This window comes from Megascapheus bottae, chromosome 10 (assembly GCF_031878675.1).
Source record: "Megascapheus bottae isolate mThoBot1 chromosome 10, mThoBot2.hap1, whole genome shotgun sequence".
NCBI lineage: Eukaryota > Metazoa > Chordata > Mammalia > Rodentia > Geomyidae > Megascapheus > Megascapheus bottae.
Window position 1 is genome coordinate 28542865 of NC_143518.1, and position 18936 is coordinate 28561800.

The 18936-nt window shown below is 33.6% G+C and overlaps 1 protein-coding gene across 5 annotated transcripts in view; it reads left to right on the plus strand.

Moving 5' to 3' along the window:
- Kifap3 (kinesin associated protein 3) overlaps window positions 1-18936 on the plus strand; it is a 117219-nt gene that overhangs the window by 74451 nt on the left and 23832 nt on the right. For all 5 annotated transcript variants that reach the window (XM_090340476.1, XM_090340478.1, XM_090340480.1 and 2 more), the window contains exons 18-19: window positions 8557-8746; window positions 15617-15716. In XM_090340476.1, coding sequence (XP_090196602.1) covers window positions 8557-8746; window positions 15617-15716 — 290 coding nt within the window. The remainder of the gene's footprint in view (window positions 1-8556; window positions 8747-15616; window positions 15717-18936) is intronic.

Genomic DNA, 18936 nt, shown 5'->3' on the forward strand with positions numbered 1-18936 from the left:
TAAAGTAGACTAAACCTGAGATGTAGTTGAGGACTTTATCTATTACCTCTCTGGACCAACATTGTCCTTCCTTGGACAGCTATGTTATTTTTGTTGATTATTGTTTTTTTTATTTTCTTTTCATTCTGATTTTTTTAAGTGGCATGGGAAGATGTTGAGTATTTGGAGTTAAACTGTGGAACATTATTTGGAGGATATAGTCTGACCAGACATATGCTATTTACAGTTTACATTTGAAATTGTCCCAGAAAATGGCTAAATTTGGCATTCATAAACTTCATGTCAGGGCACTAAACTAACTCAGACAAACTGAAAGAAATTGATCATGTCATTTACATAATAAATACAAAGTTACCTTTTATATTGTTAAAACGCTTTATTTGGTAATGATCCCTATTCTAAATTTCTGTCTAGACTGTGTTTGGATTAAGTTTATAAATTAGCTTGCTGAGCATCCTTGTTTGGGAGAAGTTTGAGAAATAAGCCATCTTAATATACTGTATACAAACATCTAGTTCCACTTGGGAAATAGCTACCGATAGTTACAATAGAGTCTCTGAGCCTGCTTTATTGCAACTCATTTTGATAATCAGTTATCTTGACTCTTAATCCAAGAATAAAGCAAGAGGAAATTAGCATAATTTGAATCAAGAAATCCTTTGATTGACTATAACAGAGATTTTTTTTAAAATTTTTTTTGTCGGTCATGGGTCGTGGACTCTGGGCCTGGGGCACTGTCCCTGAGCTCTTCAGCTCAAGGCTACCACCCTACCCCCTGAGCGACAGGGCCACTGGCTTTCTGGTGATTAACTGGAAATAAGAGTTTCACAGCCTGGCCTGGCTTTGAACTGTGATCCTCAGATCTCAGTCTCCTCCTAAGTAGCTAGAATTACAGGCATGAGCTGCTGCACCTGGCCAAAATGTTGTAGTCTTTTTTTTTTTTTTTTGCCAGTACTGGTCCTTGAACTCAGGGCCTGAGCACTGCCCTTGGGCTTTCTCAAGGCTAGTGCTCTACCACTTGAGCCATAGCATCACTTCTGGCTTTTTCTAGTTATGTAATGCTGAGGAATCGAACCCCGGCCTTCATGCACACTAGGCAAGCACTCTACCACTAACCAAACTCTAGGCTATCACAGAGATGCTAAAACACTAAAAGACTGTCAAAGGAGACTACAAAATCTCTGTATAGTTAGCACTATTTACAGCTTTTAGAAACCTATTTAGAGTAGGAGTGGATGATGTCTCTAGACTTTTCACTACTAGATTTTGAGTTGTTTCTATTTTCAGCTTTGACTATATTTGTATAATAAGAAAAAGCCTGAACTACAGGGATTGGAACTATCTGTAAAAGTTCAAAATCAGAGTGGAGGTATTTATAGCTCAAAGCCATTTTATTTAAGGATACAAATAGTTTTGTCACTTATTTGTGCAATCTTTATTTGTTCAAGTAAAGGATTCATCTCCAAAATTATGCATATATTGCAGTAGTGATGATTTGATTAAGTAATTGGTCGCAAGTGCTGAATTGATAAATTGAAACATGTGTGATGATAGTATTTTGTACACTGAAGAGAATTATATTACTTTTATTACATGATGAAGCCTCTCTAGTCTGGTCAGTAAGTTGCTACCTGTTTGTCTAGGTTACCTATAGTTTTTTTTTTTGAGAGGAAGGGAATGGCATAGTTACAGAAAAAAGCAGGAAGGCCAAGAGAGAAAAGCCTCGCAACTTGACCTACCAAGATTACCAGGCAGTTGACCATTTCTTTTATCTTATAAGCATTGGGAATCCTCAAAGATAGAACAGAACCTACATATCTAATCTAGGGAAGTTCTAAAATTCATAATTCTTTTCTTCAGCATATTTTAACTTTGTGTGAAGTGTTTAAAAACCTCACAAACCCCTACATTCTTGAATTGTCAAATACCTAATACAAGTTTATGCAACATACACTATGTCTCCAACACTAAGAGAGATACTAGGAATACAAAGCTCAGCAACCTGAGGTTTCTTGATTATTAAAGTTCAGTCTAAATTTGGAGAACTCCAGGACTGTTACCTAAATATATGAGCTACTCTGAGAAACAATGGTACTATTTGACCTTATGGACTATTCTTATCACAGTGTTTATAAGAAAAGAGATTTAACTAGTTTCTCTGGTAAAAGATTGATGTTTCTTGTCTTTCTAGCCAGCAACAGATCTGGCTGTTGATTTTTGTACTAATAACATAGGTTGTGTTAATGATTGTGAAGAGTACCTGTTTACAACATCTCTTACTTATGATCATGGATGGATTCTATATTTTGTTTGTTTCACCAGTCTTGGGGCTTAAACTCGGGGCCTGGGCTCTGTCCCTGAGCCTCTCTGTGCTCAAGGCTAAATCTCTACTACTTGAGACACAGCACTGCTTCTGGCATTTTCTGAGAAATTTATTGGAGGTAAGAGTCTAATGAACTTTCTACCTGGTCTGGATTTGAACCGGGATCCTGAGATCTCAGCCTCCTCATGAGCTAGGATTACAGGTGTGAGTCACCAGCTCCTAACAGTTATATATCTTAATAATTCAAAATCTAACTAGTATTTAAATTTGGAAAAATAAAAGTGTCTTCATTTAAAGCCAGAAAATTATATTTAGTAAGACTGACATTAAAATGAGATAATTCAGCATAGGTTTAAATATAGCCTCTTAATTCATTAATGTTAGAATCCCCACAAAGATTTCCACAAAAGCCTGTACCAGACAGAAACATGGGTCTATTAGTAGTCTTTCTAAAAAGGGAGAACATCTTAAAAGGTGTCTCACAGTATTTTGAAAAAAAATATATATATATAGTGATGGTTCTATAGGGTTAGGCATAGAACTCAAAAGATGCCTTTGTAACTGCAGGTAATGGATAAAAATTGAATAAGACTGGGAGATGATAGTCACTTTTAATTGACATGAAAGTTGGGAATGGACACAGAACAGGGATTTTTCAAATGAGCTGTTGACAGAAATGTCTACAGACATCTTCCCAGAGGAGGTGTAGCTAATTCTTGGGTTGTTTTGTTGTTGTTGTTCTGTTGTTGTTTTTGGTGGTTGTGGTAGTGGTGGTGGTGGTGGTAGTGGTAGTTGATTGGATTTTTGTTTAATAATTCAAAATTTCTCAGTGTAAGTTTGGCATTTTTTTTCCTTTTTTGGTGGGTTCACTTAATTCTATAAAATCAAATTGAATTTAATGAAAAAAGTTTGGTTGATCCTCTTTTGTAGTTCATTTTTATATTCCATAAACAGACAAAAATGTAGGGTATTTTTCCAGCTTGTTAGAATTTAAGTATACACAAAAATGTACATATACATGAATGTGTATGTGTATTCATTGCCTGTTCATTATTCATTTTACTTTATTGCTTAATTGGCAACAGCTGAATTTAAAAGACCCCAAGCATAATATAAAAGAGAAAAATCATGATTTTAAACTTAAATAACTTTTATTTAGTTATATTTTTCTTTGTTTTATGACTTGTGAAATCATATTTTGCCTTCTCTGCTTTAAGGAGATTTTGAGTGAGGAGGCAATTGTACCTGAAATCCTGTTTTAAAAATGCCCAGTAAAAGATACATAAGGTCATATAGGATGAGACTAAATGAAAGAGTCTCTAGGATATGGAAACAAGAGCTTTATCTTGGGTGATTGTTGTTCTTAATGTACTATGTTTTTTTTTTCTCCTTTGCTGCCCTTTGGTTAATCTTATATTGTTACTGTATCTGACTTTGTTACCTGGTATATTATATATATATATATATATATATATGTATATGTGTGTGTGTTTATTTGAAATAGGAAAGGGAAGAGGGGAAGCAAGATGATAGGGGAGGGGGTGGGGGGAGAAATGTGGACAAAAACATAAGAAGGGGTATAAATGTGTGAGAAGTAATGTTCCCACTATCTGGCGAATGTAATTGTAAACTCTCTATATATTACCTTGATAATAAAAAATAAAATGAAAAAAAATGCCCAGTAAAGACTAAAGGTCAACACTTGGGACAAGTCTGTTAAGAAATAGATAATATATGCATAAAAGTCAACAACTTTATTATATTTATATTTAATTATACAATAGTGTGTATATACATATCATGGGGAAGTATTTCCTAAGGTATAAAAAGTATTTTTTGGCAGCTGTTGCCTTAAATCTCAATGAGCAACTAAATTACTGTGGACCTGCTTTAATTTAGTATAAAAATTGTATTAAATAAACCATATTACAGTCTCAATTAGGGGGCTGCCACATTAAAGGAGAAAGGAAAATCTGTTTCCCATCAGTTACTTCAGAACACAAAGCAGACCTATGTAGCTCTATGTTATCCTATAGTGTGTTAATCAGATACAAGGTGTGACGGAAGCCAGTGACAAAGAGTTTTCCTGATAGTGAACAGACCTTGATAATAGGCTGGTTAAGGCTTCATAATGTTGCAGTGGTTAAGTAGTAAACAAAATGATGTTGGACTTCAAAAAGGATGGCACATTCCATGTAAAATCAAACCATAAGTCTTTCATGACATTTTAGAACCTAAGTGCTTAAGATCATAATGTCAGAAGCTGAGAAGAAAATAAGAGCCAAAGCATGCTTTCCTTTGTATATAAGACTTTAAGACAGAACCTGATTGGGGAAAAAAATGTATTTGAAAAGTGAAGAAAAAAATGACTATATCCCTAGAAGTTCTCCAGAGAAGATAAAGGCCTAATAGATTTTGATGACATATCAACCTGTGATTGAAATGGGAGATAACTAAATTCTCCTAGATGTTTTCTGCTAAGAAGTGAGAAGTGCATATGTAAGAGTGGATTAAAGATTTTGGAGATGTATTAGGATTAATTTTATTTAATACATGGTGAATTTATTTTCTTGAATTATTTTTTGGCATTGAGAGCAATTTAACTTAGGGCCTTGTAGAACTAAACAGATGTTCTACCACTTGAGCTAGCCATTCTGTTCTTCCAAGAACCTTTTGCTTTAGTTAAATTTTGACTGGATCTCACATTTATTCCCAAACCAGCTGGACTTCATTCCTTCTATTTATGCTTTTTAAGTAGCTGTACTGATAGGCATACCTGTCACAACACCTAGCTTTTCTTGGTTGAAGATGTAATCTCATGAACTTTTTGCCTGGCCTGCCCTCAAACCACAATTTTCCCTATTTTCACTTCCCAAATTGCTAGATTAAAGGCAAAAGACATTATTCAAAGAACTCCTGTGCTACAGTATTATTCAGTTTAATTGGGACAACTGTTTTTAACATTTTTATAAAGCAATATTATTAACCGTAAGTTTTTATTTATAGACTGTTAGATCTTGAATAAGTTCTAGATTTCTTTTTTTTTAAAATAACAAAATCTGAAGCCAACAGAGTAAAATACCTGTACTAAGTTACTACCTAAGTTAGTAGCAGAGCTGGAAGTAGAAACCAGATCTTTTTGATTCCTAATTCAGTAGAACGGGCCATAAGTAAATCTATGAAGCTCCTAAAGTAGAAGTTATATATATTTTATGACATAATATATATATAATATCACATATATCATAAGTACTTCTTCCAAATAGTATATGTGGTATATGGGTATGATATGATATGTATACACTCTGTATGTATATATATATATATATATAAATTCATTCTTCTATGAAGGTCTAACATGATAATTCCAGAGTAAGAAGGAAAGTTTTATTCATAAATAGAATTATTAGGGTAAATATATATTATGGGTGTCTAGTTTTTTAACCTACTATCTGCACCATTTCACATATATAATTATAAAGTATTTTGCTCTTAATAGATTAAAAAACTCTGTATCTTATATGCCTTGGGAACTTGAGTGAATGAATTAACTCTTGTTTTTTTCACTAGCTACCCATATATTTGAATTATAAATTTCAATGAAACGATCAGGTTATATAATAATCCCTTGAATACCTCTTCATTAAGATAATTCAACTAGATTTAAATTGTTTCTGTCTCAATAAAAAGTTATTTTTATGTCTTTTGCCAAAAGAAACAAGATACTATTTTTAAAAGAAACAAAAAAATTAGTTTCAGTATTTCATGTGGATTTAATAGCATTTCTAACATTATAAGGCATACTCTTAGGGTTAGGGTGACCTGTAACTAACACATATTTTAGAAAAATTATCCAGTTAATGTGGACAATTTCTTTCAAAATACTATTTCACTTTTGCACTACATTTTTTTACTCAATGGCTATGGTAAGTTCATTCTTTTTATTCTACAGTAAGGACATGTAATCAGACCTTTATAAATTATCTGTCCATTCCTAATATGGCAATCTCTCTTTGCAAATTTAACTGAGTACATACACATGGAACTAAAACGTGAACTACTAGTTCGGAGTTATTTTTAACATTTATGCTAAAATACTTTTAAATGGACCATAGTGTCTGTAACTGAATATAGTATCACTAATAATTTTGGAAAATGAGAATTGAACCACCAGAATCTGTAGTCATTGACATCTGTATGAACATCTCTGTGCAATATTTTTCAACTCTTCCTAGTATCCTCCCAGGTGTGAGTAGACCAGAGAGAAAATACTTGGTAATATAATTTGTTAAGTAATATATGAAACCAAAATTTACTCCTGCCCTTTGTACCACTACTTTTTCAACAGTCCAACCCATTTGGGCATGAAAGTTGACTTTGAAGGTCACTTAAACCATATTACCATTCAATGTAGACTCCATTCTTTGACAAGTATTTGTTTACTCCTGTTTTAGTGCTTCTTCCATGTTACTGAACCAAGATTAGTACTACTACAAAAGTCCCAACCAGCTGGGTAACTGGGGTCAAGTCACTTCCGTGTTTGGGGCCTCATTTTCTCATTTGTAAAATAAGGCATAATTATGATCTCTTTTCCAGAGAGCTGTCACTTGAATGAATTAACGGTAATTGCTAATATGTATTAAGTGTTCTCAATGTAACTTTTATAAGTGATTTCTGCATACCTTATTTACAGGGAACATTTGTGTCTGACCACTGATTGGATGATTATATAAATTGCTATCACATTTAATCACTGTAATCACATCAGTAATCCCAATAATGTGTGCCATTTGGACTTATTTTTCTATCAGAATAGTCAAATGTAGGTTAGAATTGCATATGAGAATTAAAATCTACATAGATTTAAATACTGATATTCTGTCAGTTAAGTAATAATGTATAAAAAATGTGATAATTGATATTTATAGTGGCTCTTAATTATATATCATTTTAGTAATTATGCTAGTATATAGATTGGAAACTGATAGACATGTGGGTAACTATTAGAAAAGAAGGAAATTTAAGTAATCTTATGGCAAAATTGCTATTAATAGAACCATAGCTTTAAAAAGTGGAATCTTTATATGTTTTTAAAAGTAAGCATTATGTGCATCTTGGGAAGTAGAAACTTGGAAGATCATAGTTTAAAGCCAGCCTGGGCAAACACACACACGCGCACGGACATGAACACCATCTCCATCTCCACCAATGACCATCTGTCATCAGAGGGAATGTTCTTCCATAGAGACACGAATAGGAAGATATTAACCAAAGTCACTCTACGCATAAGCAAGACCCTATCTCAATAAGTAACACACACACAAAAGGGCTGGTAGAATGTATGCCTAATGTGTAAGGTCCTGAATTCAAATTCCAGTACTACACACACCCCCCAAGTAAAGAAAAAGTTCTACTGTAGACATCACTGTAAGAGTGATTTGCCAGTGATTGTATATAGAGATTCCCTTCTTGAATACTTGTTGGTTAAACATGTCATTTGAAATATGATTTAAAAATCAGTGTTAATAAATTCTTTAATAAAAAATGTTTTGCCCATTTGTCATTCAGAATGTGCACAAAGAACTTCTCTGTGGCAGGTGTTACAGGGATAGGTCAGTGAGTAGGACAGGTCTTCTGAGGACGTTATTGTTTCAGCAAGAAATAGACCCTTAAAGACATACGTAGCTGGACACTGGTGGCTCACGCCTGTAATCCTAACTACTAAAGGAGGCTGAGATCTGAGGCTCAGGGTTCAAAGCCAGCCTGGGCATGAAAATCCATGAGACTTTTGTCTCCTATTAACCACAGAAAACTGGAAGTGATGCTGTGACTCAAGCGACAGAGCTAACCTTGAGCTGAAGAGCTCAATGCCCAGACCCAGAGTTAAAGCCCCAGGACCAGCCAAAAACTAAAAAATTGTGTGTGTGTGTGTGTGTGTGTGTGTGTGTGTGTGTGTGTGTGTGTGTGTAGCAATATTTAAATAGGATTCATGAAACTTAACTTTTCCTGTGTTTGGCATTGCATTAGTAGTTGATAATCCCAAGAGACTTGTTTAAAACGTACTTGTTTATTCTATTGACTTTTACATAAAATTATTCTAAACAGGTGTATTTTTATGTTCCCTCTGACCCAAATGAAAGCTCTCAAAATCTTCCCTCATGAAATAAAAATATTTCCATCTGACACCACAGGAGTAAATTTAGACAATAACAGTTGACATTTTCTCAATATAGGAATATGATGAAGAATGGGCAAAGAAAATTCAGAGTGAAAAGTTTCGTTGGCATAATTCTCAGTGGCTGGAGATGGTAGAGAGCCGCCAGATGGATGAAAGTGAACAGTACTTATATGGTGATGACCGAATTGAGCCATATATCCATGAAGGAGATATTCTTGAAAGACCTGACCTTTTCTACAACTCAGGTAAGGCAGTATCCAAGGCCAAAGTAAATCATTTCTGTGCTATAAATAAGCATTTAGCTTGCCAACCTTACATAAAATAATTTAAAAATAATTTAAGCACGTTTTAATGAATGTTCTGCTATGTAACAGCCATATACAACAAGAAAATCAAGTAATCCCATTTTTTTCAAGTTAGTCTTTGATATAACCACTATTTAAAAAAAATGGGTAGCTAGTAAAATTAGTGATTCCTAGAAGTTTATTACTCTTTAGAACATAGAATCTTAATGAATATTACCATGATTTCGGACCCATTTGTTATTAATAAATGTATACTTCATTCATTTACATTTTGTATTCTTAGGTAGTTCAGTTTAATTTAGATATATTTTTGCTTTAATAGCAAACTACTGAATTTTACTTAGTGACTAGTAGGAAACTTTAGGTTCTTTAATGCAATGTCTCTTTCCCACTTCTAAGACTTTAGTAGTTTTCTAGGCAAAAATTAATATTTGTCCACATTATTACTTTGTGGATCATGTCACCACTGCCTTTTTTCCAGGAATGATAAGATTGATAAGGTTTTGATATTTTGGCTTTTTGAGTGTTCTTCACTGCTACCAGTATTAATACTACAGCAATGAAATCATTTAGTTAAGAGAAAGACAAAGAATTTTTATGAAAATCTATGAGAATTTGGAAATAAAATGCGCTGCAACTTGGAGCTATTGCTCAGAATGAGCTCCAAAAGACTTCGCTTTCAATCACCAGCACACATACATACAAACATGCATACATACGTACGTGCATACATACACACGTGCATACATACATATATACATACATACATACATACATACATACATACATACATACATACTATCTGAATTAACACTTCATTTTGTTTTCCTACTCTTTAGTCCTTACTACGTATTTATTGTCTTCTCAATTCATGATTTTTTTCTCATTTTGTCAGAATTTGTGTGTGATTAATAAATGGGTGATAGTTTACCATCACATTTAACGACTAATAATTAGCATCATATCAAATCCCTAATACTATTTGTGTATTCATATTTTCATAAATTTATATAGTGAAAACTTCTTCAACACCTATGTATTCTTTTCATACTTTATATACATGCTCAAACTTTAAAAAATTGGTGTTACATTCTGAATGTTGTAGGTTTCTTCCTAACTGAACTTTATAGCAGTTATGAAATGCTGCTTTGTGTTTCAAACCAGATGGAAAAGATCATTAATTTCAACCAACGAAAATTTCTTAGTTCAGTAATAGCAAGCAGCTGTTTCTCAAATATTCAGTATTCATGAAGTAAAATGATGTAAAATATAAATGATGTGACTTTTGGGGGGGGCAGTCCTGGGGTTTCAACTCAGGGCCTGAGCACTGTCCTTGGTCTTTTTCAAGGCTAGAGCTTTGCCACTTGAGCTACAGCAGCATTTCTGGCTTTTTCTATGTATGTGGTACTGAGGAATCAAACCTGTGTCTTTGTATATGCTAGACCCTGTGATTTTTTTTGTTTATAGGAATCAGAATATTCTTATAATCAAGTTTCTTTCTTAGAAGATTGATAGCTACCTGTCAAAATGAATCAATTACATTTCTGAAATAAAAGCATCCAATTACCACATATTCTACTTTGTTTTAATGCATATAACATTTTAAAACAATTTTTAAGTTGTATTACATTTCTAAAATTCATTTATATTAACCGCTTTTTTTCCTTTTTTGGTTGTTTATAGGGCTTGAACTCTGGGCATGGGCACTGTCTCTGAGCTCTTCAGCTCAAGGCTAGCACTCTACCACTTGAACCACAGTGCCACGTAGAGGTTTCTGGTGGTTAATTGGAGATAAGAGTTTCATGGGTTTGGGAGTATGGCCTAGTGGTAGAGTGCATATCTAGCCCTGGTTCAATTCCTTGGTACCACATACACAGAAAAAGCTAGAAGTGGTGCTGTGGAACAAGTAAGCCCTAGGACAGTGCCTAGGCCCTGAGTTCAAGCCCCAGACTGGCAAAAAAAAAAAGTCTCACAGACTTTTGTGCCCAGGCTGGCTTTATACCACACTCCTCAGATCTCAGTCTCCTGAGTAGATAGGATTACAGGTGTGAGCCACCAATGCCAAGCTTGTCTTAAAGTGAAAATTCATAATTACTTTTTCTGTTGAGATACTTTGTTATTAAAAGTTTCTGTACCCTATTGGTGCATTTATGTGACAGTGAAAATGTCATATTGTTTAACTTCTTATAGCAAGTTGTCTGTTATATTTTTAGTTTGTTACTTTACATTGTTTATTTCCATGAAGTGCATGGACTAAATAAAACTTGAGAGTTTCTGCAGTTTTATACATCCTTTTTCTTTTATCACACATAGTTGTATCTTGGAAATACTAGATAAATATTTAAAACTTGAGTTTGTTTGAGAGATTGATCTATTTTATTAAACACTAGGGTCTCCATGAAACTTGAGAGCTACTTCCTATAAAATCAAAGTTAGATCACTACTACACTGTGGTGGGAGTGCAAACTCGTTCAACCACTATGGAAAGCAGTATGGCAGTGCCTCAAAAGGCTAAACGTAGAGCTCCCCTATGACCCAGCAATTCCACTACTTGACATTTACCCAACCATCCAGAAACTAGGGCATACTAAATACACTAGCACAACAATGTTCATTGCAGCATTATTCACCATAGCAAAGATATGGAACCAACCTAGATGTCCCTCAGTTGATGAGTGGATCAACAAGATGTGGTATTTGTACACAATGGAATTCTATGCTGCTGTCAGAAAAAACGACATCGACCCATTTGTTAGGAAATGGAAAGACTTAGAAAAAATCATATTAAGTGAAGTAAGACAGACTCAAAGGAACTTAGGCTCAATGGTTTCCCTCATTTGACATAATCAATAGAAACCTTGGGCTCTACTAGCAGAGATTTGCAATAAAGCAAAACCTTGATACATAAGGCCATATAGTATGAAGCTAATTGAAAGGACCTCCAGGATATTGAAACAAAAGCCATATAATGAATGATTGTTGTCCTTAATATACTATGTTATCTCTCATCTCTTTTGCTGTCCCTTGGTTATATCATATTGTGATAGTATCTCACTTTGTTATCTGATATATTGGATATATTTGTATTTGGTTATTTGAAATTGGATAGGGAAGGGGGGAAAACAAGATGAGGGGTGAGGGTGGGGGGGGAGGGTAATGGGGACCAAGACATGTGAAAGGGTATCAATGTATGTAAATTAATGCACCTTCTATCTGGCAAATATCATGTAACCTTTTTATTAATTACAATAAAAATATTTTAAAAAATCAAAGTAACTTTTGACCACAGATGGCATATTTAAAGCCAAGGATCTAGGTTTGAGTCTTATCTTTTATTTTAAAATAAAATAGTATTTGTTGTTTCCTAATCATTAGTATTACCCTCTGTTTTCGTGTGATTAGATATCAGTGAAAACCTATATTTCTCTCTTGGTTTTATAAGAATATTAGTATATCCCCTTTAGTTTAGTATTTTTCCCCCCATAGAGTATAAAAGGTAACTGTAGTCACTGATGAATTTCCTTTGCTGTCATGAAAAGAAACTTTGTTTAGGTGTTTTTCACCCAAGAAGTATATTGTAACCTGCAAACCATATTAGGACTATACATATGACTTTTTATAAAAAGGACTTTTTACTTTTTATTGTTCTTCATCAATTGTGATTAGTCTTATTCTTAGAATGTGACTATATCTAGAATATAAAGATTAAAAATATTTTTTAAAAAATGTTATTTTGTGTTTTATGTTAGATCTTACAGGGTGTACCCAAGTAAGTTAAATCATCATTTTAGTATTTTCTTTTTCTCATTTTCTATGTTATTGGCATCTATTTTCTTCCACAAAGTCAAGAGTCCAGTAACCCAATTTAAGAGATAATATGTTGTAAGTTTCACTTTTGTGTATGATTTTTCTTAGATAATTTTTATTTTTTTTAATTTTTTTTAATTTTATTTTTTTTTATTGTAATTAGTAAAAGGGTTACATGATATTTGCCAGATAGAAGGTTCATTAATTCACATACATTGATACCCTTTCACATGTCTTGGTACCCGTTTCCCTCCCCCCCCACACCCCCCACCCGTCTTGGTTTTCCCCCCTTCCCTATCAAATTTCATATATCCAAATACAAATAAATTCAATATATCAGATAACAAAGTGAGATACTATACCAATATGAGATAACCAAGGGGCAGCAAAGGAGATGAGAGACAACATAGTACATTAAGGACAACAATCATTCATTATATGGCTTTTGTTTCACTATCCTGGAGGTCCTTTCAATTAACTTCACAATATGCCCTTATGTATCAAGATTTTGCTCTATTGCAAATCTCTGCTAGTAGAGCCCAAGGTTTCTACTGATTATGACGAATGAGGGAAACCACTGAGCCTAAGTTCCTTTGAGTCTGGCTTACTTCACTTAATATGATTTTTTCTAAGTCTTTCCATTTCCTAACAAATGGGGCGATGTCATTCTTTCTGACAGCAGCATAGAATTCCATTGTGTACAAATACCACAACTTGTTGATCCACTCATCAACTGAGAGACATCTTAGATAATTTTTAACTGGCTTTCAGAAAGCAAGAGATTGCTCATTTCATTTGCTTTGATTTCGTCACTGCTCCAGTATATACACCATTTACTCATAATTGTATTTATCTATCATTATATTGGAATATCTTAGTAAGGTCTGTTACATAACTATGATGTGTTATAAAACTTAATTATTCCATGCAATTTAATAGCTATGTACTATAATACAATACAGCTCGGGTGTTTTGTTATATATTATCTCCTTTTTTCTGTTTTTCTGTGGCCATTTAAATGTGTGTATTCTTTTTTTTCATTTTGAGTATACTAGCTGAGAAACTTAGTATACTACTACTGAATTTATTTGGGGTTACATTATCTGCCTGGCCTGTATGAACCCCAGGTTTGAGCCCCAGTATTTACATATAATTTTTATTATTTATCTAAAGGAAATAATGTTGGGCCAGGAGTGTGGTCTAGTGGTAGAGTGCTTGCTTAGCATGCATGAAGTCTTGGGTTCAATTCCTTGTACCACATATACAGAAAAAGCCAGAAGTGATGCTGTGGCTTAAGTGGCAAAGTGTTCACCTTGAGCAAAAGTGCTCAAGGACAGGGCCCAGGCCCTGAGTTAAGCCCAAGGACTGGCAAAAGAAAAGAAACAAACAAACAAAAGAAGAATGTTAATTGCACAGCATGTGTTAACAAAGAAATTGGGATCCTTTCATTAAATGCTTTTAATGAGACTTTATAGAACATTTATGCCTAATTTGATGAAGAGAAGATGCTCATATGTCAGAGCTGCCCAATTCTCATTAATTCATGAGGTGTACCACTGATAGTGTAAAACTACAGTAAGTATAAAACTACATCCAAGTGTAGTACTTAAGAAGTGTATTTCAAAAATATAGATATATTCTTTACATATACATATATATATGATCTGGATAATTGTGTAATAACCTAATTGTATCTATCTTTATAGATTTTCTGGCTAAAATTTCGAAGAAAAAATTTCATTTAATATTATTTTATGATATCTTAGTTATTTACTATATTCTTTCTTTTAAAAAGGTTTTAATTAGAGGGGCTGGGAGTTTGACCTAGTGGTAGAGTGCTTGCCTAGCATGCACGAGGACAGTGCTTAGGCCCTGAACTCAAGCCCAGGACTGGCAAAAAAAAAAAAAAAAAATGGTTTTAATTAGATCTTAGTTATACAAGGAAGATTAGTTTCATTGTGACATTTTTATACATAGCTTTTGTTATTGTTTTCTTTAAAGTCAGTAGAAACTTTGGATTAAGTATAAGAATTTGACGGGCCGAGAGTTTGGCCTAGTGGTAATGTGCTTGCCTAACATGCACAAAGACCTTCAATTCCTCAGGACCACATACATAGAAAAAAGCTGGAAGTGGTGCTGAGGCTCAAGTGGTAGAGCTCTAGCCTTGAGAAAAAAGTCCAAGGACAGTGCTCAAACCCTGAGTTCAAGCCCCACGACTAGAAAAAAAATTTTAATATATAAGAATTTTGATAATGTGATCCACTTTTAAATTTTTCTGTGTCTCACTTTCCAAAGTCATATTATTAAATAAAAATTCTAAACACATGGTAAAAGTATCTTTCCTTTGGTTGTATACATATCTAAAATACTGCTAAGATTTTTTTTTTGCTCTGCCATCATAATCACCTTGGCATTCACTAGGTATAAACTATGAAACAAACTAAAAGATGCTCTTTACCATCACTGTTGTGGAATGCCCTCTAGCCTTTACTTATGCTCTGCCATTCACCTGAACTTGCATACTTCACCTTACCTTCTATCTTTCTCTCTTTTCCTTACACAATACTGTAAGCCCTTTGAAGGCACATAAGTACTTGTACTGCCTTAATAAATGTTGAGTTATTATGGATAAGACATTTGTTATGAAGTCACACACAGAGAACAGTATGTCAAGCTTTCCAGTTTTCTTTCCAGATGAACTGTGAGTGGAGGAGGGTGGGGAGGGCGGGGGAATTGGTCAGTTGTAGGCCTTGGACTTAGCCTGGATGCTATCCCTGAGCCTCTTTGTGCTCAAAACCAGCTGACTTTTCTGCCTGGGCTGACTTCAATCTGCAATCCTCAGATCTCAGCCTCCTGAGTAGCTAGGATTACAGGTGCCCAGCAGACTAACCATTTTTAATATATTGCTTGATAGGATAGTTTTGTGTTATTTCTGATAAATGTATAGATTTGTGTTATTTCTGATAAATTTATTGTACTAATTATTACTTTCTTTATTTCTAGATGGATTAATTACTTCTGAAGGAGCCATAAGTCCAGACTTCTTCAATGATTATCATCTACAAAATGGAGATGTTGCTGGACAGCATTCATTTCCTGGCAGGTAAAGACTTCCAAGAAAAATTAAATGAATGTTGTTTCTTTTGTTTTTAAAAAGTTAAAATTCCCTTTACTCCCAATTTTTATATCCTTTTTGTGAAAGTAGAGGGGAAGCCCTGTCTCTTCAAGAACATGTTTGGTTACTTTTAAATTAATTCACAAAGTTACATTCTCAAAAGAGATCTGATAAAAAAAAAAATTCTTTGCCACACTGGAAAATACACTCTTGGAACTGTTGGTTATTTCCTCAGTGCTTTATAAGGCAATTCATTATAAACCAAGAACGTAGTATCCAAATGTCACTGTATGAAAAAAGTTGATGCTTTAAATTGATGACTTTTCTATCATAGATAGCAGGAAAAATATCTGACAGGCCAGCATTACTCTGTAGTTAAAATATTGTTCCATTGCTGCACACTGTAGGCTCATACCTGTTATCCTGGCTATTCAGAAAGCTGAGATCTGAGGATTGCAGTTCAAAGATTGCCTAGCCAGGAAAGTCTGTGAGTCTCTTATCTCCAGTTAACCACCAGAAAACTAGAAGTGCCACTATAGCTCAAAGTGGTAGAGTACTAGCCTTGAGGAATGAAGCTCAGTACCCAGGCCCTTAGTTCAAACCTATGACCAGCAAAATAAATACATAAATACATAAATAAATAAGGTCCCCCTCATGCTTCATGTCTAGTAGAGTTAAAGGTTCTTAAATTTGCCCAAAAATATAAACAGTATTTCCTCTTTATGCTATTTTAATAGGTGAAGTATTTTAATTCAGGCTGATGGTTGAGATGTCATATTATCTAATATAATAGATATAATTTTTCCTGAAGTTTTCTTTTCTAATTCAAATTATTGATTTAATTTCTGCTTTAAAAATTCTATTTTTATTAGCATTTAAAAGATGACTACACATTAAATTTAAAGAGATGAATATAAAACATCTTTGTTTAAAAGATGCATTCATTAATTTGCTTTTAAATGAGTGATATAATATGAATGATTCACTTTAACCTTCAAAACTCACTTTTAATAATCTATTAAAATCTAATTGCAATTATAATCTCTTCAACCATTATTGATTGTTTATTGCAATTTGTTTTATATTTATCTCTTTAAATTTAATGGGTAGAGTCATCTTTTAAATCAAGATTTGTATTCTTTATGAGTGAAAAATCTAGGCTCTAAAATTTTAAATTAGCCAGATCTGATTGTGGTTCAAAACTAGCCTGCACAAGAAAGTCCATGGCCATCAAAGCCACCAGAAGTGGAGATATGGCTCAAGTGTTAGAGCACTGGCCTAGAGCAGAAAAGCTCAGGGACAGTATCCAGGTCCTGAGTCCAAGTCCCAGAACTGGCACAAGAAAAAAAAAATTAAAACAGTCAAGAATAAGTGTTATGATAGAACAAAAATTTGAACTTGAATCTATAAATTACCAAAGCTATATAAAATGCTCTTCTCAGGAAACAAAATATATAACATAAGCTTTTTTATCACTTTTTTATTAAAAGAAATGCTTGTTCCTAGTATACATATGTATAATTGTTTACATACATGTATCTAAATGTATGGATGGGTACATGTGTGTGTGTATATATATATGGAGAAGAAATTTTTATTTAAATGATACTCTTACTGTCTATAATGTCAGTTCAAAGCCAGCCCAGGCAAGAGAGTTCATAAAACTCTTATCTCCAAGAAACTACTCAAGAGTTGGAAGTGGTGTTGTGGCTCAAGTAGTAACCACTAGCCTTCAGACCCAGAATTCAAGCCTCAAGAATGTCTTAAAAAATGAAAATAAAAAAGCACTTCCCCTTGAGAAAGTTAAGTCCTTCATCCTTTGTCTTTCTTTTATGCTTTTTCAGGCCTTGAATCACATAACTTTCCAACTTTTATTTCCAGAAGAAATAATTTGCAATGAACTTCTTCAAACTTGTTTACCTTTTCATTTACTCCATTTTTTTACTTTTTAGTATTCTCTCTCTAATGGGTTTTCTATGCTGTTCTTAATACTAACCCAATCATGGAATTTTGGTTTGGCATATCTTTTAAGTATGCAGAGATCTTAAATATGTTATATTTATATATAATTATTAATATTTTTGTATGATAATGTTGCTGCATAATATGTCAGATATTTTAAACTTTTACTAAGATTTGATAAATTCAGAATTCATTAAATTATATAAAATTGGCTCCATTTTAGCAGATTTTAAAATAGGAATTTTTTTCAAGAAACATTAAGTTCTTTAAACAAAAGTTGTTGAACTTCTAATATTTGTCTCTACTTTAAAGATGAAAGTAAGCAGACTAAATAGACACCATGAAAATTTAAGGCTTTGACAGAGTAATTAAGTCCTAAATGAATTTTATGTATTTAAAAACCGGGTTATCTAAACACCTCTAAAACAAGAAAATGTTGTATATTTGAAGGGCTTTTATGTGTATCTGTGTAATCTGTCTGTATGTCTGTCTATATATGTGTATGTATGAGTCTCACTTGAAATCAGGGAAATGGCCCAGATGACTTATAAATTCTCTCCTTGCTTCTTTATCATATGTCTTTAATAAAGAAGCCCACCAAGTTACCCTGGAAGATTATAATAGCAGATTAATGCATGAAAGGTGAAGTGTTATCATCACCATTGTTTTTAAGGGTCTGACTGACAGTGGTATCTGGATGAAATGTGAAGCAGTACTAGAATGCCAGGTGGTACCTTAGACTTTGTTTTGTTATTTTTTTCTTCAAATATTTCAATTTGAGTGATCTATGGAAAGTAGATGATCTCCCATTCCCACAAACTAATGAATAAATTTGTACATCAGGAGCCTTTTAAAAAATGTTTAAATAAAATTTATTTTTCATAAAGTGATTAAAGTTTAGTCTGTATTAAGGCAAATGTCTTAAGCTCTGAGAAATTAAGCCAGATTCAGAGAAGTGTTTAAAACAGGTCAAATTGGTGTTTTTCTCAAAATCCAAGTCAAGGGTCTTTCGTAATCTGAATGCCTACACTTTAGTAATATAGCAAGACAGTTTAATTGGAAACAGTAAAAACTGCTAAACTCATCTATCTCAGTCTACAAGAGGACTGGGTGTTTGATAAAATAAAGACTGGCAGTTGGACGGCGGATCCTGGCCTTAGGCATGTGTCACTATTGGTTTGAACCTCTTGGCGCCAGGATTTCCCGACATTTCCAGCTAATGTAAAATGCATTAGGGCTCCAAGGC